The 24,060-nt window shown below is 46.7% G+C and overlaps 1 protein-coding gene across 3 annotated transcripts in view; it reads left to right on the top strand.

Annotated features, from left to right (window-relative positions):
• MYOM3 (myomesin 3) overlaps positions 1–14,069 on the top strand; it is a 54,563-nt gene extending 40,494 nt beyond the window's left edge. For 2 of the 3 annotated variants that reach the window (XM_081817728.1, XM_081817729.1), the window contains exons 28-38: positions 362–429; positions 1,500–1,610; positions 3,292–3,379; positions 3,917–3,955; positions 4,171–4,279; positions 5,428–5,591; positions 5,805–5,841; positions 6,031–6,053; positions 6,792–6,847; positions 7,864–8,183; positions 8,714–9,523. In XM_081817728.1, coding sequence (XP_081673854.1) covers positions 362–429; positions 1,500–1,610; positions 3,292–3,379; positions 3,917–3,955; positions 4,171–4,279; positions 5,428–5,591; positions 5,805–5,841; positions 6,031–6,053; positions 6,792–6,847; positions 7,864–8,157 — 989 coding nt within the window. In that variant the 3' untranslated portion in view covers positions 8,158–8,183; positions 8,714–9,523. Of the gene's footprint in view, positions 1–361; positions 430–1,499; positions 1,611–3,291; positions 3,380–3,916; positions 3,956–4,170; positions 4,280–5,427; positions 5,592–5,804; positions 5,842–6,030; positions 6,054–6,791; positions 6,848–7,863; positions 8,184–8,713; positions 9,524–11,378 lie in introns of those variants that run through there. The other variant, XM_081817727.1, reaches the window with a different exon arrangement.
• Positions 14,070–24,060: the final 9,991 nt, after the last annotated feature.

Raw genomic sequence — 24,060 nt, 5'->3', positions numbered from 1 at the left:
GCCAGTGGTCAGTGCTGGGGACCTGCTGGGGACCTGCTGGGGACCTGCTGGATCTCTCAGCCCCGCTGGGTCCCAGAGGGAGGGCCACTGCAATGCAATCCAGTTCTGTCCCCGTGCAAGAGTGACACTGAGAGTCAATCCAGCCCTGAGAGTGACACCTCCTTACACTTCGCTCCCTAGCACCCAGCTTGCCTCGCCGCAGTCCCTGCCTTGGAGGGGGCCACTCTGGGGGGCCTTTGGTCACTAGCTGCCCACCCACCCCCGACTGCCCGCTCCCCGCTGGCTGCCCCTCTCACCACCAGGTGGCACCCTGGAGGAGCCTGGAGCCCTGACGGTGGGCGTGTTTGTTTTGCGCTTCCAGGTCCGTATTTCGAGGAGCCCTTGCAGTGGAAGGTCACGGAGGACTGCCAAGTGCTGCTGACCTGCAAGGCAAATCCCCGCCCCTGCCTCCAGCCCTGCCCCCTGGCCCAGCGCGGGGAGTGTGCGGCTCGTCCCCAAGCCTGGGGGCTGTCCTTGCCCACTTCCCCGAATTCCTGTGCTTGTCTGACCCCAAGGAGCAGTAGCCCCAGGGAGACCACATTTAACTGGAAAACAAAACTATCCCCCCACTCCCACCCCGCAAGAGCCCACGGAGCCGAATTAGTGTGGTTTGGATCAGCCTTCAGCCGGATCTCCCTGCTGTTCTGGGAAGGGGTTCTGTGGGGCCTGGGCATCTGGGAGCAGCAAGTGAGGGGTCTATATATTGAGGGGGATTCCCTGATGTTTATTAGTAGTCTTGCCAGACCCTGTGCTCAGTGTTGTGAGATAAGCATGGATCAGAAAACAAGTAGAGAAAGAGCTCTAGACCACACCTAAGAGGTAGAGTCTAGAGCATGGTTTTAACCTAGTCTGTCTGACTGCAAAGCTGGGGCTCCTTCTCAGCACCCGGCAGCCTCTTTAGATGACTGGGGAAGGGCAGGAAGGGCAGGGCAGAGTGCCCTCCCAGAATCATATCCATTCAGCGAACTCAAAGTCCCTACTATGCACCAGATACTCTGCATGGCACTAGACATACAAAGATGAAGTGGGGTCTCCTTAGGCCTCTAGGAGCCCAGGGGTCTGAGGCAGGATCCTTGGAAAACAGCATGCCTCCTGCTGTGATCCAGACACGTGCCAGAAATTGGTTAATCATGATTGGGGCACTCTGGTGTGCTTCAAGGAAGGCCTCATGGAGGAGGTGACATCTAACTTGCATCTGTAAGAGGCATAGGCACTTACAAGGAAAAATGGAGGAGGGAAGAGATCAAAAGGCGGAGGGAACACCATTAGTGAAAATCCAGAATGCAGAACCAGCGGAGGAGATATGGTGTGAGGAATAGCTGAGACCCAGGAAGGAATTAGCTAAGAGTGGGGATGGGGGAGAGTCAGGTTTGTGGGGGGAAAAAAAAGATCCAATGAGTTGAGTTTTTACTTAAAAAAAGAAAGTGTGAGGGAGACTCTTCATTCCCCACCTCCCTCAGGCGACCAACACCAAGAAGGAAACCCACTTCCAGTGGTTCTTCCAGAAGAGAGAGACACCGGATGGTCAGTACGACCCAGAGACTGGAGTAGGAACTCTGTGCATCGAAGAGGTAAGCGCAGCTCCAGCTTCAGGTCTCACACCACCCGCCCCCCTCCCGCCCCAGGCAGCACCCAGAGCACTGGGCACAGAGTCCGGAGCAGGGCCAGGACCAGGGTGAAGCAAGTGAGGCACTCGCTTCGAGCACAAAATGTATGGGGGCACTAAAAACTCAGTAATCAAGATAAATAACATTTCATGCAGTATTTTTTAATCAAAATTAATGCAAAAAAATAAAAGCCCATGGAGGGGGAAATAGCAAGATTTTAAATAAAGACAGAAACAGTAATACTGATTTTTCCTTTTGTTTGGATTCCATTTCTGGCCCTGCCACTGTGTGGCCTGGGGCTAGTCACTGTCCTTCTGTGACCTTGGTTTTCATCTGTAGCATGAATGGGTCAGAAGGGAGGCTGTCTCTCAAAGGTTCATTCCCACCTCAACCAACAGTCTGGGATTCGGGACAGGAAGGCTCTCTCTGTGGGGGGCAGGGCTGGGCAGAGCAAAGCAGGGCTGGAGCTCCCTTCTCCAGCCCACGACCCCCTCCTGGCCTCCAGAGGAGGGTGGCCTGGTTACGATCAACACAAGGCTTGTTCTCAAACATTCAGTGCTTTCCTGCCCTGCTGCTGCTTTCTGTGGCCTCACGAGGCGCCCGGGAGGACTGGAGCAAATGCAGGTTTGCTGACTGGGAAGGAAATAATGATTTCAGGGTCTTCCCCCAGATCCTGGCCAGGACTTGGCCTTTGTCACCACAGTGCAAGCTCCTCGCACAGAGCTTAGCAGCTACTGAGGCTTATTACAGCAGTCTGTCTAACTGGCACAGAATTTTCTGGCTTCTAAAGCGTTACCTCCCTTGATCCTCACAGCAACTACAGTACATAGCCAGGCAAGGATGATGCCACCATTTTACAGATGAGTAAATGGAGCTTCAGAGGGTTTACATACCAAGACACAAGGCTAGAGAGTGGGGTCAGAAGCCACTCCAATCATTCTCCCCCCAGGCTTGGCTGGGACTTTGGAGCCTTCACTGGGGAGAGAGGGGGGGACATAAGAGAGGACTATTGGGGTTCAGCCCTTCGATCCCCAGGTTACGAGCTGTCTGTGCCTTGGATTCTGCGTCAAAACACACTGTAGAGATGGTCAGGGTGGGAGGGCCCCTTGGAGGGGACAGGGAAGCAGAGAGTACTTCCCGGGGCCTGAAGGAGATGCTTCAAAAGCACAATCCAAGTTCTTGCTTTGCTGAGTGTTAGTTCAGACTTCATTTGGGGATGATGAGCATGTGCCAGAAAGGAGCCCCTTGTCCTGGGCCGAAGATAACACACTTCCTTCTGGAGAAATGCAGAGGGGTCCCTGGGTCCAGGGAGAATGAAAGCTCAGATGATTCTGCAAGGAGAGTGCCTCATGCTCTACTTGGCGCGGCTGCCTGTGAATCCAAATGTGGGGTGTCTGCTTCTGCCCTCAACTCCCCCTCACCCCCACCCCTAGGCCCAGACAAGCCCTGAACTTGGAATCAAAGAGCTCTGGAGCTAGAAGGAGCCTTAGCGATCACCCATTCCAGATGGGTAAACTGAGCCCAGAGAGGAGAGGAGTTTTGCCTGAGATCATGCAGAGAGTTAGCGACAGGCCTGGAGTCCAGGCTGATTTGCACTCCTTCCAGAACCCATTCTGATACCATCATCTCTCATTTTTCTTTCCAGCTGTCCAAAGAGGACAAGGGAATTTATAGAGCAACGGTTTCTGACAATCGAGGGGAGGATGACACCATACTGGACCTCACAGGTGAAGGTAGGAACTGGCGATGTTAGAGATGGGCCAGGAGGACCCAGGGGATCACACAGAATCAAAAGATGTGATATGACCTGTGGGGTAAAATGTATGGGATCCCCATATCACTTGGGGGCAACAGAGAGGCTAAGTGACCTGCCCAGGGCTGCACAGCTGGTCAGTAGCAGGGGCCTGGACTCTGACACCAACACCCATGTTCTCTGCAATCTACCAGTGAGCCTAGGCTTCAAGACCCAAAGCCAGAGTTCACTCCTCCACCCCACACTGGGCCCCAGACTCCTCATCAGGCTGGTTGGCCCAGCCTCAAGAAAATTGTCAGCCTGGCCCATTTGCCCTACATCCATGGTGCTCCCCTGCCCCATCAATCAGTGAGTGCCCCAGACCCCCTCACCCCAAGCCATGGGAGTCATCCTGCAGAGCTCCCTGTGCCCTGAGCTGTTCGTGAGTTCCACCAGCCTTTTCCAGGGACATGCTCACCCCTGGCACGTCCCTGGGAGGGGCCTACATCAGCTGACCGTTCTCTCTGTCTTCCTCTAGCCCTGGATGCCATCTTCACTGAGCTGGGCAGGATTGGTGGTAAGCAAGCCTCCCTCTGCACTTTGCTCAGCCCTGTCCTGATGCAAACAGCCTCCAGGGCACCTCCAACCATTTCCAACTTCAAAGATTGAGGGAGAAGTTTCTGCCTCCTCGCAATGCCACGTTCCCCCTGGCACACCCCCAGAGCAGGGTGAGCTGGCTGGCCCCAAAATGTGCTGCCCAAAGGACGTTGGCCTTCTCCTTTGCCTCCCCAGCCCTCTCTGCGACCCCACTGAAAATCCAGGGGACCGAGGAGGGGATCCGGATCTTCAGCAAGGTCAAGTACTTTGACATCCAGTACATGAAAACCACCTGGTTCCACAAGTAAGTTGGCCTTCCCCTGGAGCCCTAGCCAGGCTTGGGGGGTAGAGGGTGGGGGAGGACAGGCAGCATCCGCCCCAGAGCCCAGTCCCAAGGGGTTGGCAGAGACAAGGTCTCCCACCAGTCGTGCTGTCCACAGAGGGAGTCACGGATAGGGAACAGCGATTAAAGGCACAGAAGGGAGGTCCCCCAGGGAAGGTCGGAACCCTAGTGATAAAAGCAGTTTTCCAGAACATCCATGGCCACAGAAGGATCATTGTCTTAGAGCAGCATCTGGGAACTGGGGGAGGGAAGGAAAACTAGATGGTCAGGTGGGTCAAGGTTGCCCTTTTGGGTCTTTGCAGACCTAGCAAACTCAGGCAGCTGGGCTGAGGGAAGAGGTACAGGCAGAGGGACCTGTGGGGCTGACGACTGACTGACTGCCAGGGCTTGAAGGCAGGATGGATAGGTTACCCACAGAGACTGGCTGGCAGGCAGGAGCTAAGTGACCACAGACAGTTTGAGAGCATTCTTTTCCCAGGGCTGCTTATTATCTGCATGCCTCAGCCTCGCAGAGCAGACATTACTGCACCTGCCCTATGGAGAAGGCTAGACTGACTTGGTCAAGTTTGTCAAATGCGTGAGAGCCCAAACCAAGGACTCCTTTCCCAGCTAGAGTTACTGAGCCCAAGGATCCAGTCCAGAGGTGTCACCTCTGTGACCCAACACTGAAGACATGGTGTCTCCAGGAATGACGTTTAAGTAAAGAAAGGAAGGAGTTTCTATGGTTTTTAAGGGCTGGGGAAGGGTGATTGTTCAAAGAAACACTAGAAGGGTTTGAGCTGAGGAGAATGACAAGGTGAGGAAGTGACCCCCGAGGGTGGAGGAGGTGGTGGGCGCTGACCCGGGAGCGCCGTTTCCTTGGATCCCTAGCCTACAGGACGCGTCACAAGTCCAGACTCGGCATTGGAACATAGCTGATGTGCCACAGATTTGCTGAACAAACAAACGAACGAATGAATGAATGAATGAATGATAGATGGATGGCCAGCCCACAGATCTGGAAACAAAACCCCAGGAGAGGAGTTTGGGGTAGGGGGTGTCTGTAGCCCCACAGCCAGCCAGCACGATGAGCTGAGCCGAGTCAAACGCTTCTTTGTCCTCATATCCAGAGAAAAGCGCCTGGAGAGTGGTGACCACATAAGGGCTGGCACCACGCTGGATGAGATCTGGCTCCACATCCTGGACCCCAAAGACTCAGACAAGGGCAAATACACCCTGGAGATAGCCGCGGGGAAGGCAACCCGGCAGCTCTCAACTGATCTCTCGGGACAAGGTGAGCTGGCCACGGAGAAACCTGTTTAGAAAATCCCATGGTCTTTGCGGGGGAAGGGGACTCCTATCTCCCCACCCAATCTGGGCACTGCCCTGAGAGAACACAGGGTGGGGAGGGCAGTGGAGGAACAGTGGGCGCAAAGCCCTGTACCTGCAGGTCACAGGGGCTGAGGGGCTGACGCTCCCCTTCCCTCCCCCTCTTTCCTTCTGGCAGCTTTTGATGATGCTTTGGCTGAGCACCAGAGACTGAAGTAAGTGCCCTTTGCATTTCTTGTGTGAATCATAGGCCCCTGGGGATATGGCATGAGCTGGGTACAGGACCCCTTCCCGGGAGCCTTGGCCAGCTCCACCTTTCCCTTGTCACCCCCCCACCCCTCCCCAGGGCAGGCTTGATCTTTAACAAATGGAACTCGAGCCTTTTTCCCATTTCTGTTTTTCAGAGCCTTGGCCATCATTGAGAAGAGTAAGTCCCCTCGTATTTCTGTTGTTCTCGTGTCTGGGTTTGGGGCAGCTTCCCATGAGTTTATGCCTCCCAGCAGGGATCTGAAGTCCCGGCTCCCCCGTGGGGTCCGTGTGGGTGTGGGCGGCGGCAGCACAAAGGCAGACGGATGGATAAGGGGTCCAAGGACAGCGGAGATGGTGGGTGTGGACCGAGCAGGCTCGCAGACAAGGTCAAGGGCAGCAGCCGGGGACTGAAAGGCCGGGACTGACAGGAATGAGGCTGGGCGGGCTCTCTCGTGAGGCCTGGGGAAGGGACAGCCTCCGGAGCTGAAGCCGGTCTGGCTGGCGGGGCACTGGGGCCTCACCTGGTCCGGAACCCAGGCCCAACCCCAGAGGGACGTGGTTTGGCCACAAAGCAGCAGGGATGCCACTGCCAAGTCCACATACTTTAGCTTCATCAGGTGTCCCCAGTCAGTTCCTCCTTCCCCGCTCTTGAGGGCAGGGGCACCCTACTATCCCCTCCAGGTACCATCCATTATAAGGATCACTTCAAGGCAATAACAGAAGCACAGTATGTCCCCCATCTTCTGTTTGGGAAGGCAAGGAAACATGTAACGCAAATTTAAAGATTTCCACCCAAAATGCTGAAAAGAGAGAAAAGAAAACATGGCTTAAAAAGAACCCCAACTCTGTGGGACCTGCTTCTGGGAAGCAGTGGCAGGAATTCATTCATCACTGGAGCCTCTCTGTTCCCTTCCAGATCGTGCCAAAGTGGTGAGGGGCTTGCCAGATGTAGCCACCATCATGGAAGATAAGGTAGAGAGCAACCCCAGCCTGTGGCGAGCACTACCCCCTCTGCACTCCCTCTGTACCCATCAGAGATCATGATACAGAGTAGCACCGTGGATTCAAGAGCCAAAGGAGCTGGCTCCACCAGAGCCTGGCCAAGGGACCACAACTCGCTGGTCGCGTGTGGTATAAAGGAAACACTGAGCCTGGTGTCAGGCCCCTGGGGGTGTTCATCCCACCTCTGGAGGTGGCCCTGGGCATCACAGACTTTTGCCTGTGAACTTCCATTTCCATTTCCGTAGGAGTTCTACTAGATGATCCCTAAAAGCCCCTCTAGACCTGAAAGTATGCAAGCCTATTGTTCTAGAAAATGATCGCTCATGTTTGTATGGTGCTTACTTTGTGCCAGGCACTGTTCCATATACGTGTACATACTTTCGTTTGTTTAACCATCAAGGCAACCATGGGAAGTAGAGTATTATTGCCACTCTTAGTCACTCTTTATAGCTGAGCAAACTGAGACCCAGAGAGGTCAAGAGACTTTCCTAGGGTCACACAGCTGGAAGGGACAGAGCTGAGATTCACAGAGTCTGCATGTGCTCAGCTCCAGACAGTGTTTGATCATTACACTATAGTGCTCTGTGTTAGAGCTTGTTCAAGAATTTTCATACCCAATTCATAAACCTTCGTATTAAAGCAATATAGTCTTATTTGCATGGTAAAATCATAATGGCATATATGCGACAAAAAGCAATAAAGCAAAATTCAGGCCAGTGTGGGGCAGATGATTGCTAGGGTAATGATGGTCTGAAATTCTAACTAGTAAGTATTTCTGTAGAAAACTTGAGGATGGAGGATGTGGGATTAAAATAAAATGTCTCTCCCTTTAATGTTCTCCTTTTATGGGTTACAAGAGAACACAGGCAATAAATTTATCACCAGGAACAACTTGTACTGGGAGCTGTCTGGGGGAGTGAAGGTGAACGCCAAGTGTGATTAGAAGGAGGCGAGACTGAGCATTCCCTTCCTGTCCTCTCCTACAGACCCTGTGCCTGACCTGTGTCATCTCGGGAGACCCCACCCCTGAAATCTCTTGGATAAAGAATGACCAGCCTGTCACCTTCCTTGACCGCTACCGCATGGAAGTGAGGGGTTCGGAGGTCACCATCACCATCGAAAGGGTCAACAGTGAGGACAGTGGGCGCTACGGCGTCTTCGTCAAGAATAAGTATGGCTCTGAGACGGGCCAGGTCACCATCAGCGTGTTTAAGCACGGGGAGGAGGCCAAGGTGCTGAAGAAGACGAGAGGACATGCTGAAGCACCACCTGTGGTCTAGTCTGCATGGACCAGCGGGGTCAACCAGTATGTCACAGCCTGGCACAGGCCATGGGGGCAGGCAGGGGGGAAGGGGACAGGGTGGAACCCAGGAGGGGGGGGAAGCAGGGATGAGAGTGGAGCGAGCACACCAAAGCACAGAAGCAAAGACCTCGCTGGGGTCCTGAACGATCTCGGGGTCGTGAGGTCGGCAAGACTCCGCTCCCAGTCCAAACTCTGCGTGAACCTCGCCTTTCTCATCTGCTAAATGGGAATTCCTACTCCAAGGGATTGTTTCTGAAAAACCCTTTATCAACCATATTCCAGGGGTTCTCAACAAGAGGCACTTTGCCTTCCGGGGGGACATTTGGCCATGTCCAAACTTTTGGTTGTCACAACCAGAGGTGTCTTCTGGCATCTGGTAGGTAGAGGCCAAGGACGCTACTAAACCATAGCTCCCCGCCACGTAGAATTATCAGACCCCAAAGGGCAGTAGTGCCGAGGTTGAGGTGCCCTGCCGTAAACGGTTGGAGGGCCATATCCCTCCTTTAGGGGTCTGTATTTTCAATTCCCTTCAGTTCAACAAACATTCATCCGAGCTCCAGCTGTGCCAGGCGGAGGAGATCACTGGAAGCTCAAAGATAAATGATATGCAGGCCCCACCCTCGAGGCTTCAGCACAGATGGAGAGACAGACCTGGATACAAAAGACTCCAGGACAGGCAGATAAGGATGACAAAACGGATCCAAAGAAAGTGCCACTAGTGGTCAGAGGGGGGAGACAGATGTCCGTCCCAGTGGGGGAAGGTGGGCTTTAAAACACCTTCACGGACCTAGCGGAATTGGTGTTGGACCCTGAAAAACGAGTCCAATTTGGCAACGGTATTGGGAGGACATTTCCGGAGGTGGGACGATGCTGCTTAGCTGGCCTTGGGTGCCAGGTTGGAGAGGACAACGACCTCAGGACCTCTCCCAGCTCGGGGCCTCTGCCTGGCATGATAGATACTGGTTGGCCTTGCCCAATGGACCTCAATCCAGAGCTGGGCATGTCTCAGCCCTCCTGTTTCCGTCTTTTTTTAAAATAAGATTTGGGGGGCCCCTGGGTGGCTCAGTTGGTTAAGCGACTGCCTTCGGCCCAGGTCATAATCCTGGAGTCCCAGGATCGAGTCCTGCATCTCTGACCCTTCCCCCTCTCATGTGCTCTCTGTCTCTCTCATTCTCTCTGTCTCAAATAAATAAATAAAATCTTTAAAAAAAAAATAAAAATAAATAAAATAAAATAAGATTTGGAGGGAGTGGGGTTTATAAAATTATAGATGTTTGTTGTCATAGTTTGGAAAACCCCGAAAATTATAAAGGATAAAATAAAAATCATCATCAATACTCGCACCACCAGGAGATAACCCCCACCTCTGATTTCTGAAATGGCTCCCGAACTTGAGGATGAAATGAATCCCTCCTCCATCTGCCACCTATATACGCAGGCAGGCGTGGTGGGTTAATGTACACCCCCTGAGGCTCCCGCTCCAGGCTATCTGCCACAGCCAGACCTGGTATTCAGCGAGGGGGGTGGGGGGAATGTGACCGTCTCTGGCTGGGAGCAAGCATGGGAATTGTGCAGATCTTGGAGACACCCATACCTAGGGTTGAAGCCACACGCTCGCTGTGCGCTCTTGGGCAATTTCTGAGGGCCCTTCCAGCTGACCCTAAGAGTTTTTTTACCTCTCTGAACCTCACTCTCTTTTGGTTTGCTTTTCTCATACCTGGTGAAAAAGAAGGCTCTATCCTAGCCCCTGCTCCCCCTCTTGTACTTGGGATCCCAGAGGAGACTTGGCTTCTTTCATGAGTCACTGCAAAATGTCACACATTTCAAAGAGATCAGAAAGCACAGTATCCATGCCCTTCCTGCTTAGAACCATACCAGCCTCACATTTGCTTATGTATGTACTTCGTCTTAACACAAGGCACTTTAGCATCTCCACAAGATCATCCCCACACGGGGAGGAGGCAGGCAGAGATCATGATGGTCACAGGCATACGACACTTCAAAGGTTATGCAGCGTTCTCCTATCTCATTGCTCATCAGATCAAATGCAACAGCATCATTGGCTCCATTTTCCCAGATAGGGCAGTTGAGAGCCCAAATGGTAAGTGGCAGAGTCAGGACAAGAACAAGAATCCCTGGGTCCTGGTTCAGAGGATGCTTTGCCCCACCACGCCACCCCTGAGCAATGTCCAAACCACTGGTCTTCATCTTCTCCCCTTCCTAGCCTGTTCCCAATGGCCTCCACTCCTACCCCCGGCCTAGGCTGCTCTCAGCACCTGTTTGCTGGACCCCTATGGTTCCTCCTTAGCTACAGTTCCCACTCGCTCTCTATATTATTCTTGTAATGGTTCATCCTGGGAAACATCTCAGTCTAGCCTAATCCCTGGTACCCTGCGTGTGACTCAGAAAGTCAGAACTTTGCGTCTCTTATCTGGTGGAGCCCATCAGTGAACACATGATCCCAGCATTCCCCAGGAGTCGTCTGTGGGTCTCCCAACATGCTGGACTTCCAGGGAGTTAGGCAGGGTTAGAGGAAGGATGGCCAGTGGGTTCCCCCCTTTATCCCACCCCCAGCCTCTCGTCCCCTACAGGTACCTGTTCTACCACCTTCCACATACCAGCCTTGGGTGCAATCCTTGACCTAAGCATTAAGACCTAAGAGTAAACAGGAAGAGCACAGGGAGCAAGAATCCTAATGGGAAATGACTGGCCGGGGAAATAATTAACCTCTACCCACTCGGCCTCAGCCACCATGCTCATCAGATGCTTTCAATACCTTAAATTCTCCAAATCACTTCCAGCAACTTGGGTGACGTTTTCAAGCCAAAAATACTTTCAGAAGTAACACTCCCCAGATGTCTCTAGCTAGAGGAAGCCAGATATTTTATTTTCAGCATTTGGAAAAAAAAAAAAGTATAAATCTTAAGGCCAGAGGAGTTTCAGCAAAGGAGGGCCCTGGGTTGAGAGCAAAACAAATTGCACAGCGTGGAAGGAATGTGCCCCTCCGCTCTTGGGCCTCTTTCATGTCATGGAGCCGGCCCGACTTGCATGTCATTTCTTCCTATGTGAGCAGATCTAAAGAAAGAAACATGAGGCCACTCAAAAGCCTTTTTGTTCCAATTATAGAAATGTTCATGGTGAAATGAGTCTTTGGGTTTGTTTTAAAATACTCGTTGTGTTTTTTTTTTTTTTTTTTAGGTAGAAGGAGGGAGATAAATGAAAGAGTTAGCAAAATCTTGATGATTCATGAATCTGGGTGGGTACAAGCTGTTCTACTACCATTCTCTCTACTTTTGTATACGTTTGAAATTTTTCATAATTAAAGATTTTAAAGACTCCATGAGAAACAAATCCTCAGCTGTCTTTTCATCTGGAGTCATATTAAGTTTTTTTTTTTTATCCAGGTATTAGTCAAGGATATTAGACACAGGCAAGAGAGCAGAGTTCTTCTCTTGCAGGCAATCTAGAACAGTCTATTTTTCGATCACACTAATTAAAATTAGTGCTAGCGCGATACACTACAAGAAATCATTACCAAGTAATAGCTGTAGTTAAAAAAAATCAATGTATTTTACAGTGTGTGGCTTGGATATTCATTTATTTAGTGGTATCCTTGGAGGAGCATAATTTTTAGAAATTTCTATGAAATCCATTACATCAAAAAAAAATTTGCACATCCAAATGATTCATCTACTCTGCACTCATTCAACACAATCTTTACTGAGCTTGCTATGTGGCAGGAATATACAAAATTAAAGCTTGGTGCCATCATCTGAGACTTGGCTTTGCTTTATTCTGTGTGTGACTTAATTATGTAATCTTCCTGCATCTCTTCTGGAAAAGGTGGCTGTTGTGAGAATTGGGTGAAGGGATGTTGGCCGAGTAACTAGCACAGTGCCTAACTGGGGGCAGGGGCAGGGGGACGGCAGATGGGTCAGTCCAGCTTCCTCTGAATTCAGCAGTTTCTTCTGCACATTTGTGACTGATGACAATACAGATGCTTCCAGAGATGGAAGCCCACAACTTCACAAGGAATTTCTAAAGTAGCATCTGTTGTATTTTTTTTCAGTTATAGAAATTATGCAGGTGGGTTGCAGATAAATTAGATAAAACAGAAAAGAACCAAGAAGAAAAGTAAAAACGTCCATAAGCCCATCAACCAGAAATAAGCAGAGTAAAAGACACTGTTTATTAATTAACATAACAGATATTCCTACCCCTTCCCCACTGCAGCCTCCACTCTGGAGACTGGAAAGCTAAATATTCACTTCTCCAGGCTCCCTTGTAGATGGAGACAGCCACAGGATGCAATTCTGGTCAAAGAGACCTAAGCAAAAATCTGCTGGGGCACCTTGGTAGGCTCTAGATGTACCTGATAAAAGGGACAGACACTTCAGGCACCGTGCTACTCCCCTTCCTCCTTCCTGCCTTAAATGTGGACATGATGCCTGGAGCTGGGGCAGCCATTTTGTGACCATAAGGAAAACAGAATTGTGAAATGCCATACCTAACATCACCAAGCTGCCACTCTCGAGCACTCCCTCAAACCTCTAGACAACTTATGAGAGAAAAATAAACCCCTCTGTATTTATGGCACCATAAATCAGAGTTTCAGTTCCTTAGAGCTGAAAGCATTCCCAATCACATACCACTTATTAATATTTTTTGGTATATTTCCTGCTAATCTTAACGGAGTTGGGAAATCTTATAATTTTACATTCTGGACTTTTCATATGCCATTAAATCATAAGAATTTTTTCACATTACCAAAAAGTATTCTAAAACCCATATTTGTGTTTGTCTATTATGTAATTATGTATCATTTCCATATTCCTAGAAATAGTTTCCAATTTTTCCCTGTTATAAATAGAAGATGGACATCCTTATATATAGACCTTTGCCTACATCTCTGCAAAAGTTCAGATAGACTCAAGAAGAGGAATTGCTTGGTCCAAGAGCATGAATTATTAGATCAAAAACAGACCAGCTACATGGCAAGAATGGAAGCCAGCAGACAGTGATGGTACCTTGGGCCTTCCCCTCAGGGGCACAGGTTGGAAGTTAGTTGATCAGCCAACACATATTTTTATTGAGTAGCTATTTCACTCCAGGCAATATGCTAGGTGCTGGCAATATGAAGATGAACAAACCAGACACGGACCCTGCCCACATGGGAAATTCCATTTAACAGATGGCTACCCAGAGAGATGGTAGCTGATTTTTTAAAAGATTTATTTATTTATTATTTGAGAGAGAGAGAGCACAAGTGGGAGGGGCAGCGAGAATCTCAAGCAGACTCCACACTGAGTACAGAGCCCAAGCTGGGGCTCGATCTCACAACCCTGAAAACACCGCCTGAGCCGAAACCAAGAGTCAGATGCTTAACCAACTGTGTCACCCAGTAGCTTATTTTTATTGGACTAGTGCCAACTGAGGAAAGCATAGGCACATCATAACTTGCAAAAAAATTTCATTTTTTTTTTTACTAAGAAAATTTTAGTCAAAATCAAAAATTTTGATTTTTTTAATTTTTATTGGACTATTGCGAACTGAGGAAAGCATAGGCACACCATAATTTGTATAAAAAGCAAAACCAACTGAGAAAATTATTTGTAATCAATATGGAAAATGTAACACTAATATACTTAACATATAATTACAATCCAGTCATATCATCAAAAATGATGTTGCAAAAAAACATTTAGAGGCATGGAAAGATATTCAGGATTGGTTTTAACATCAAAAGGCAGATTTCAAATAATATATAGAGTGTGAAATTATTTGATTAAAATAAAGGTGATCTATATTTTAGAATACTAGAGGAATAAACATCAAAATGTTAACAGTGAATTATCTGAGTGGTGGATTATAATAGATACTTGTTTTCAAAAAAAAAAATAGATACTTGTTTTCTTCTCTTATCTGTATTTTCAAAATCTCTACAATAAACTTGCATTATATTTTAAACAGAAAAAAGAAATAAGACTTTTGAATGTTTTAAAAGCTACCACAGACATCTGCCCCATCTCTGCCAAACTAGCCTCTCCTTATTCTCTATGTTCCTTGACCCAGGACCATTTATTTTGCTTATTTACTTCATTCCTCAGTGGTAACTGGCACCCTCACTTCATGATCCTTTGAAACTTAGGTGACTTTTTACATTTCAGATATTGTGCTTTATACTTTTGGAATTTCCATTTGGTTCTTTCTTCTAGTTCTATTTCTTTGTTAAGGTTTCTTATCTTTTCCTTCACTATGAACATATTTTACTTTATAGCAAAGAGAATAACTATAATAGCTGCTTTAAAATCATTATCTGGGGGTACCTGGGTGGCTCAGTCGTTAAGCGTCTGCCTTCGGCTCAGGTCATGGTCCCGGGGTCCTGGGATTGAGCCCCACATCAGGCTCCCTGCTCGGCGGGAAGCCTGCTTCTCCCTCTCCCACTCCTCCTGCTTGTGTTCCCTCTCTAGCTGTCTCTCTCTCTCTGTCAAATAAATAAATAAAATCTTTTAAAAAATTCATTATCTGTTTATTTCAGGGTCAATCTTGGTTGATTATCTTTTCTCTTGAAAATGGATCACATTTCCTCTTCTTTGCATGTCAAATAATTTTGGATTGCCCTGTGAATGTTATGCAAAGGACACTCTGGATTCTGTTATATTCCTCTAAAGAGTGCTGATTTTTGTGATTGTTGTTTTGCCAGGTAATTAACTTGGTTGGGTTCAAAGCACATTGTCTTTGGAAAAGCAGATCAAATATCAGTTTCCTTCTTATATCCTTAGCTGATCTACTTGTAGTCTTTCCTATATACGTGCGATTTACTGGTCAGCCAGAGATTTGGAAAGAGTTTATAAAGAACTTGTGGCTCCTCTTCTCTCTGACTCTTACCTTTCCAGGATTTCTCTCTCACTTTCCAGTGGCTGTGGATGCCCTCAACTCTGCCGTCTGGATTTCAGGCCAGAAATACTGTAGATTTTCTGTTGGGATGTTAGACACCCTCAAATGGTACTGACTGCAGTGTGCTAAAAGCCATAAAATATTAGAAACTCATCCTGTGCCATTCTTTTCTTCCAAGTATTAACTTCTTTCCAGGATCTGCCTGCTTTTGTTTATTCTCCAGTGCTTCAGGTAAAATTCTGGGGGGTGGGGGGTGCAGAGCAGAGGTTAATAGCTGCAGTCTGCAAGAGGATCAGTCTAGTTAGAGCCTACTTGGGCATGCCATAAGTGCAACTCCTCATTGTGATTTAGTGTCCTTGCTTCAATCTTCAATAGCCCCTTCTAGATAAGGAACCCACATGGCCAAGAGGACATGCCTTTCAGAGCAGCCCTTCCTTCTGGGAAATGCCCCAGGGATTTCTGGCATCTGCCTTTAGCTCTATAACATGGATTTTCGATAGGGTTGGGCACCCTTTGCCTTGGCACTGCAGAGACTGCCTAGCAGGTCTGACCCTTAAGTGGCTACCCACAACTGTACAGTCAGAACTCAAGGTACATTCTTTTGAATCATTTCAGTGGAGTGGTAGCAAATCACTGAGCTTTGAGGACGGGTTTATTTTCAAAAACTGTTTAAAACCTCTTGGAGAAAACAGCATTGGTCTTAGACCCGGGGAAGAGGGTCTTCTTCCCTGGGCCCCATGCTTTTAGTGGGTACTCTGACCCTCTGCTGACCACACGCCCCTCGATGGGTCAAGGAGTCCATGGAGCCAAGGGAACATGGCCACACAGAATCTATGACATCCCCCCTTTATAAACTACACACCCAGTACCCAGAAATCACAATTCCCTGACCAAAATGTCCAAACTCACTTCCAGGATCTACACGGACCTCTCCCACAGGTGCAGAAAGCAGAATAATGGACTCCCAAAGATGTCCATTTAAAATAAATTATAGGGGCGCCTGGGTGGCTCAGTCGTTAGGCATCTGCCTTCGGCTCAGGTCACGATCCCAGGGTCCTGGGATCGAGTCCCGCATGGGGCTCCCTGCTCCGCGGGAAACTCGCTCCTCCCTCTCCCCCTCCCCCTGCTTGTGTTCCGGCTCTCGCTGTGTCCCTCTCTGTCAAATAAATAAATAAAATCTTTAAAAAAGTAAATAAATAAAATAAATTATAATCATTGGACAAGAAAGACCTGGTCTAAATGCAAAGAAACAAATCTAAATTAGAACAAGGAAGCAACACACGGAATGAGTGGGGATGAGAATGAATTGGGGATATGATGACGAGGGCACATGTTCCTTGGGAAGAGCCCAGTGGTTATAGGCAAATAAAGCCAGGCCATCTGCATTAAATGCCAGATCCACCACTTCACCTCTTTGTGGTTCAATTTCCTCGCCTGTAAAATGGGGATACTCTTGTACCTTCCTCTTTAGGTACCTGCAAGAATTAAATTATTATGTGTAGAGCACTTAGTAATGTACCCAGCATGTGGCAATTGCTCAGAAAAGATGAGCAATTTTTATTAGCTACTCCCAACAAGAAAACAGAGACTCAGAAATGCCAGCAGGAAGGGATTGTATGGGATAGACATAATCCAAAAATAAAACAGGTCATGATTTTAAACAAATGGTGATGGGTATGAAAGAAGAATCCAATCGAAATTGACTCTGGGGGCATTCTCCTCTAGCGGCATTAAATGAGTAGAGCAGGAAATGCCATGTCAGCCCATTACTTGGTTCTACTTACGTGACGCTCATATGTAAATTCTGTTTATTGGAAGCCAAAGATAACTGCAGAAAGCTGAGGGAAAAGGAAAGAGGTTTATGCAGCTTGAATGCCTGTAACATCAAAACAAGAAGAGAGGAAAGGAGGTTGTATAACCCATGACAAGAAGTCACAGCAACATCTAAAATTAATACATTGAGAAATAACCACACAACCCTGTCTTTAGAGATGTAGGGGTAGCCACTAGAAGAACTAAAAACAGAACCATTTAAAGTGCTGCCTCCAGATTGCCTTCTAAGGAAGGGAAGCAACTAACTGCATTCAGTTTATTGAGTATGTCTCTAATACTCAGTCTCTGGGTACTCAATGCTCAATTCTCTAATCTCTGGTCCCTAAAACAGCCTGAGGGTCAGGCTACCTGGATTCAACTCTCAGCTCATTTATTTTGGCCTAATCACTGAACCTTTCCAGAACTCAGTATTTTCATCGGCCAGGTGGTGATAAAAACATGCCTACGTACCTGGGTAACTAGTGCTCTCCATTATCAGAGAATAGCTTGCAGCTGGGCTTTGAGGCAGCTCAGCTCCCAGCAGAGCTTTCCCCATCTAACTCTGAATCCTAAATTTCAGGGAGTGTGTTCACATAGCAGATTACAAAAGCATGCAGCTTGCTGGCCCTAGAGCTCAGATCTCCCTGACAGTGGTAATTCCGCAGGCTGTCAGCTGGGGTTGGGCCCAGTAGGCAAACAGACTGGAGGGCTCAGAGAGATTTGTACCTCCCAACTTTGACCAGACGAACTGGTCAGAGCTGACCAGATGAGCTCAACATCCTGGGACATCCTTAGTTGCTCCCCACTTGCTTTTGTACTGATTTCACAGGATACTAAAGATGCTTGATAAAGTTGTTTCATTATCCATCTGGTGCTCACCACAGGACAACCTTCCAAAATCGTTTGTATTCTAGGGAAATGAAAAGAACCCTCTGAGCACCGGATGCTCTACTAGCAAATCATGTTCCTGCAGACACATGGATTTACATATACTTGCATACACACATGTATATTTCATATAAGCTGCTCAACAGATCTTTACAATTGCCCTTTGATGCATATAAACCAATTAGGGAAAGGGAGACTGGCAGTGATCTGCCAGTCTACACAACTACTAAACGGTTGAATCAAGATCCAAACCCCAGGTTGCCAGCTTTAAGACTCTTTGTCAATGTACCATGATGTCTATATAACACCTTTGACATTCTTCAGTATTTCCCCAGAGAATTCGATACATCAATCGTTAAACTCAAATAGCTAGGTGGGGCTGGTCAATACAACAGCCACTAACGTGTGGCTATAGTTCACTGGACACGTGGCCTGTCCAAATCAAGATGTGCTGAAGGATAAAGCATATACCAACCTCTCAGACTTAGTACAATGGAAAGATTATAAAATAGCTCATTTAATAATTCTACATTGGTTACATGAGGAAATGATAAGATTTTAAATACATTGGGTTAAATAAAATGTTATTAAAATCAATTTCACCTGTTTCTTTGTATTTTTTTAACGTGGCTACTAGAAATTTTTTAATTCTTCATATGACTCATGTTACAGAACCTGGACAGAGCCACACTAGACTGTTCAATTAACAGAGATACCTGTGGTTTAACAGAAAAAACTGTGGCAGAGAAGTTGGGGGACCGAGTTTGAGGCTTATCTTTGACAGCATTTAGCTGTGTGGCCTTAAGCAAATCACTTATCCTCTCTGAGCCTCAGACTCCCCCCCCCACCTCTGAAATGAGGGACTAGCTCATACTTCAGTGAGCCCTTCCATCTTGGCAGTCTAAGTTTGTACCAGCAACCCCCTGATCTCTCAGCACTTACTTACATCTCTGTCTTGTGGGGGTTTCTCAGCCAGGAGTTCCATCTGCCCCTTCCTGATCATAAACTCCGGGAGGATAAAACAACAGTATATTCACTCCCCTCTGCCCCACCCCTATTCTCACTGAGCCATAAGAAGCACACAGTTGGCACTTAATAAGAACTCCCTGGTGGTTTGATGATACTGGTTTGGAGTCTATTACTAAAAGCTCCTGCTTCTTTTTCATCCATCTTTCCATCTTTCCCCAGGATTTCTCCCCAAAGATTCACATATTACAGTTCCAAGAAGCGTGAAATGAGAATATAGGTTGGCAAAAGTTGAAGCAGCTTCTTGCCACCTGATACGCAACAGGTGAGGCGAAAAGCTGAAAGGCGGGCGCCACCTTCTAGCCCAGGACTTGGTGTCCTCCTTGGATCATCGGAAGTGGCAGAAGCATACAAACTAGGGGGAGACTTTCCATGATCGGTTTCTTTTCACCCACTTTGAATAGGACTCCCAAGTCACACTGTCAATTATGAAATGAATTTGACTCAAATTAAAACACAAGCTAACTCCCTCCAGGAACTGTTCTTCTAGTGTCTGCTTTTAGGACAACATTCTGAATTTAATTTGATTATGAGCTGCTTGAGGACAGGTGCGGGGTCTTGATCATTTTGATATCTGGTGCCTTCATGGCACTGGGCAAACGAGAACGTCAAAAAATCTATGCTGGCGACAGAAAGGTAAACAGAAGCCAAGATAGCAGTTATGAAGGTCAGGAACCTGGGCTGTGAAGTGTTCATTGACAGCCACCACAAACAGAACTGTGATGAAAAGCCGGGGCCCCATGCTAGGATGTGAGTGGCTGCATTTCATCCTCTTAACAGCCCTACGAGGTAGGTGATGAGTATGACACCCTGTTCAGTTTACCTGAGAAATGTGTTCCTTTTGAAAATACGTATTGAGCTCCTACTGTGGGTCAGACTGTTGTAGGCACTGGAGTCTGTATTCTAGGGGAAGGCAGATAATAACCATATGAATAAATAAACAATTATACCATCAATTCCATTCCTAAGTATGTACCCAAGACAACAGAAACCAAGGACTCAAACAGATCCTTTTTTTTTAAGATTTTATTTATTAATCTGAGAGAGAGTGAGCAAGAGAGAGAGAGCGCACGAGCACAGAGGGAGAGGGAGAAGCAGACTTCCTGCTGAGCAAAGACACACCCCCCCTCCCCTAGCACCCGCCCCCGCCAACACAGGGCTTGATCCCAGGACCCTGAGAACATGACCTGAGCCGAAGGCAGATGTTTAACCAACTGAGCCACCCAGGCCCCCTCAGACAGATCCTGGTACACCTCATGGAAGCATTCTTCACAATAGCCAAAAGGTAGAATCAACCTGAGTGCCCATCAACAGGTGAATGGATAAGCAAAATGTAGTGTATCTATGCAATGGAATATCATCCAGCCTTTGGAAGGAATGAAAGTCTGACACCTGCTATAACACAGATGAATCTTGCAAGCCAAACTCAGAAGGACAAGTATTGTATGATTCCACTTACAGGAGGAACCCAGAATAGGCCAATTCATAAAACCAAAAAGTAGGATAGAGGTTACCAAAAGTAGGATAGAGAATGGGAGGAGAAAGGAATGGGAAGCTATTGTTTACGGGTGTAGAGTTTCTGTTTGGGATGATGAAAAAGTTCCAGAAATAGTGGCGATGGTTATATATAACATCGTGAATGTAGAACACTACTGAACTATACACTTAAAAGTGGTGGAAGTGGTAAATTTTATGTCATGTAGATTTTACCACAATAAAAAAAATCAATTAAAAACCCAACCATTTCAGATAGCAGCATGTGAACAGGGTGAAGCCATAAGAGACCAGGACAGAGAAGGGAGCTATTTTAGGTTGCATATCAAGGCAAGTCTCGAGAGGGTGACATTTGAACTGAGACTTGAAACATGAGAGGGGCCAGCCATGTAGAGAATGTCCCAGTGGAAGGATCCTGCAGGCAGAGGCAACAGCAGAGACAGGTGCTCTGGCAGCTGAACAAGCCAAAGGTAGCAGGGACACTGGCAAACGAGGGGTGAGTACTAGGAGCTGTGGAGAGGTCAAGAGCCCTGAGGCCAGGAGACCAGGTAGGAGGCTACTCCACTGCCCAAAATCTCCTCTTTCTTATCCACGCCCTCAGCCCAGATTATTCTCCCAAGTTCCATGGCCTTAAGGTGCATTTAGCTGCTGATGTTATCCAACTTATATCTCCCCATTAGTAAATCAAATTTGCACGCATCATAGATCATACTCAGGACCAAACACTACTATTTCAAAGGATACAGCAATTGAAAGACATAGGCAAAACATTCCTTCCTTGGAGAAGTCTGAGACCATCAATGTAGCTCCCCATAAGCACTTCCTGTCCCACATAGGATACATTGTGATTTGGATTTAACATGTAAGTCTTAAGCAATTATACATGCCGTCACTTACATGAGGAAGTCATAGTGGTTAGGGAGCATCTTCTTTTCATTGCTTCCAACAAGCAATGCCCCATAAATCCATAAATTCTGAGTTTATTTATAATAAACAATCTAGGCAGGTCAAATATATACTGATAAATGCATTTTACAGATAAAGCCTATTATCTTTCTACCAGTAAATACCATTTATTTGCTTACCAGAAGCTCTGGTTACTAGACTATTTGCAAGGGGATCTGAATGGAAATCCTTTTTTGTCTCCCCAAAGGTCCTTGGTAAAAAGGAATAGGTTACAGGCCTGCTGCTATAACTGTAAATGGAAAGTAACTATGTTCTCACTGTAAAAAAAAAAAAAATGCAAATAGAACAAAAATACCTAAAGTAAAAAGCAGAAGTCTCCCCTTCCATCCCCTTCTCCAGTGTCACACACTCAAGACCTCCCTTCCCAGAGGTAACTACTGTTAGCAGTTTGGAGTGTATCCTTCCAGTCCTTTTTCATACATTTGTATACATATATGTATATATAAAAATATACCCACCTGTACATTTTTTATATAAATAGAATCATACTTTGCATATTCTTCTACTTGCTTTTTGAACGTAAGTGTTGAAGATTTTTAATGACCATTCCTCGTCCTTTTTAACTGATGTATATAGTGTTTTATTTTATACCCTGAACTAAACAGTGTTTAGCCATTCTTCTGTCAATAGACATTTAGGCAGTTTCCTATTTTTTCATCGTTATAAACAATGACAGTAGACATTGTATGTGACCCTTATTCACACACCATTGGGCTCATGTGCCATATTTCTAAGGAATAGAGTATGTCTGCAGGATGAAGTATTTCTGTGGGATAAGTAACTAGAAGTGGAACTACTATGTTGAATGGTAGGCATATTTAAATTTTTGATAGATTTTGCCACATTGCCTCCAAGAAAGGCTATGCTGATTTATGTCCCACTGCAGGGCAAACTGTACCTATAGCCCAACACCAATAACCAATCCTTGTTATTACCAAACTCTATTAATAGTTTAGTAGTCTAATGGGTTTAAAATGACATCTCAATCATTAATGCATTTGTCTTACAAATATTTTTCATACCTACTACGTGCTAGTCTCTGGGGAGCTGTGTCCAGCAGGACAGAGAAGAGAGTGACTGGCAAGTGATTAAAAGGCATCCTTCAGGGGATAAGAGAAAGCTCTGGCACAGAGATGGCATATGGACAGCATGGGTAGGGATCAGTGGCTGAACTAAAGAATGGGGTGGGGGAGAGTTGGGAGCAACATTAGGTGGCCAAGTACAAATAGCATCCAACACCAAGGAGCAGAGTTTGGACTCCACTCAGTGGATGGCAAGGAGCCAATGCAGCTTCTTGAGTGGCAGAATGAAAAGACCAAAATGGTGTTTGTCTTAGTTTGGGTTCCCCCAAAGGCAGTCCCCAAGACTAGGATTTGAGGATGAGCAATTTATTTGAGAGGTGATCACAGGAAGCCCCAGTAGGGGAGTGGAAAAGTGAGATAGGGAAGGGAGGAAGACAAGAAAGGGTGTGTTAATGAGCAGGCTAGAGCTGTGGCTAGGTGGGCCCCAATCCCACTGGAGATCCTCTGAGAGACTGGGTGGGACAGAGAGTTGTCCACCCAAAGGGCAAGGAGGCTTGGGTATTTATCCCCAACTCCATCCCTTATTAACTGGGGCATCCATCATCTCGGGCACTAACTCCCCAAAATTTCTAGTATTCCTGTGTACAAGGCCAGCAAATTCCTGCAGCTTGAGGACACCTTCAGGCAGGGAGAAACAGAAGCCATTGGTCATACAGTGACGGTCTACAAGTCATCTCCAGGGTGGGCCTAGGGAATATAAGCTGGGCACTCGTGGTATCTATGACCAAGTTCTAGGACAACTGATTGGCCCTAGTACCATGAGCACAGAAGAGCCTTGAGTGAGAGCATGTCTTGTGCTAAAGGAAATATACTGAGAATGTGTTGTAACTTAACCTACCAGCACCTTTACATCCAAAGTCTAACCTAATAATCATAAACTGCAGTAGTTAAGACACAAATGGAAAAGTAACCCAGATGATCTTTCCAAAAAACACAATGAACTACAAATAATTAGCCATTTCCAAAAATTCGCTTACCAATTGTACCTTAATGAATAATTTTCCATGTGCCTCATGAGATCCCACGCTATGTAAATAACTTCGGATTCTCTATGAAGACATAAAGTTTCTTCCTGACTTCACCAACTGCCTTCTACCAACTACCAACTACCTTCTAGTTCCAAAGTGAATTTCAATGAAATATAGCAAACATATAGGCAAGAAAACCTTGACAATCATCCACAGGTTCATGGTAAGCTTAGTATCATTGTTCCTAAGGCTAGACTGGTTTTTTTGTTTTTGTTTTTGTGTTATCTCTTCTTTATTTACTTTTAGCAAAAGTTAAATTATAATAGTTTATGTGTGCCCTGTTAGATTGGCTTAAATGCTTATTTAAATGCTGAAGTTTTTTTTTTAATTTTTTTATTCTTATGTTAATCCCCATACATTACATCATTAGTTTTAGATGTAGTGTTCCATGATTCATTGTTTGTGCATAACACCCAGTGCTCCATGCAGAACGTGCCCTCTTTAATACCCATCACCAAGCTAACCCATCCTCCCACCCCCCTCCCCTCTAGAACCCTCAGTTTGTTTTTCAGAGTCCATTGTCTCTCATGGTTCGTCAAGACTGGTTTTTGAGTAGAGTATTAAGACCATGTTAGAAAGTCATCTGGTCGGGGCACCTGGGTGACTCAGTCAGTTAAGGGTCTGCCTTTGGCTCAGGTCATGATCTCAGCAAGGAGTCTACCTCTCCCTCTCCCTCTACCCCTCCCC

Source organism: Leptonychotes weddellii, chromosome 4 (genome assembly GCF_054177405.1).
Source record: "Leptonychotes weddellii isolate Sample4059 chromosome 4, ASM5417740v2, whole genome shotgun sequence".
NCBI classification, from domain to species: Eukaryota; Metazoa; Chordata; class Mammalia; order Carnivora; family Phocidae; genus Leptonychotes; species Leptonychotes weddellii.
The sequence above is the reverse complement of the archived record's forward strand: the minus strand, read 5'-3'. Positions and strand labels throughout refer to the sequence as shown.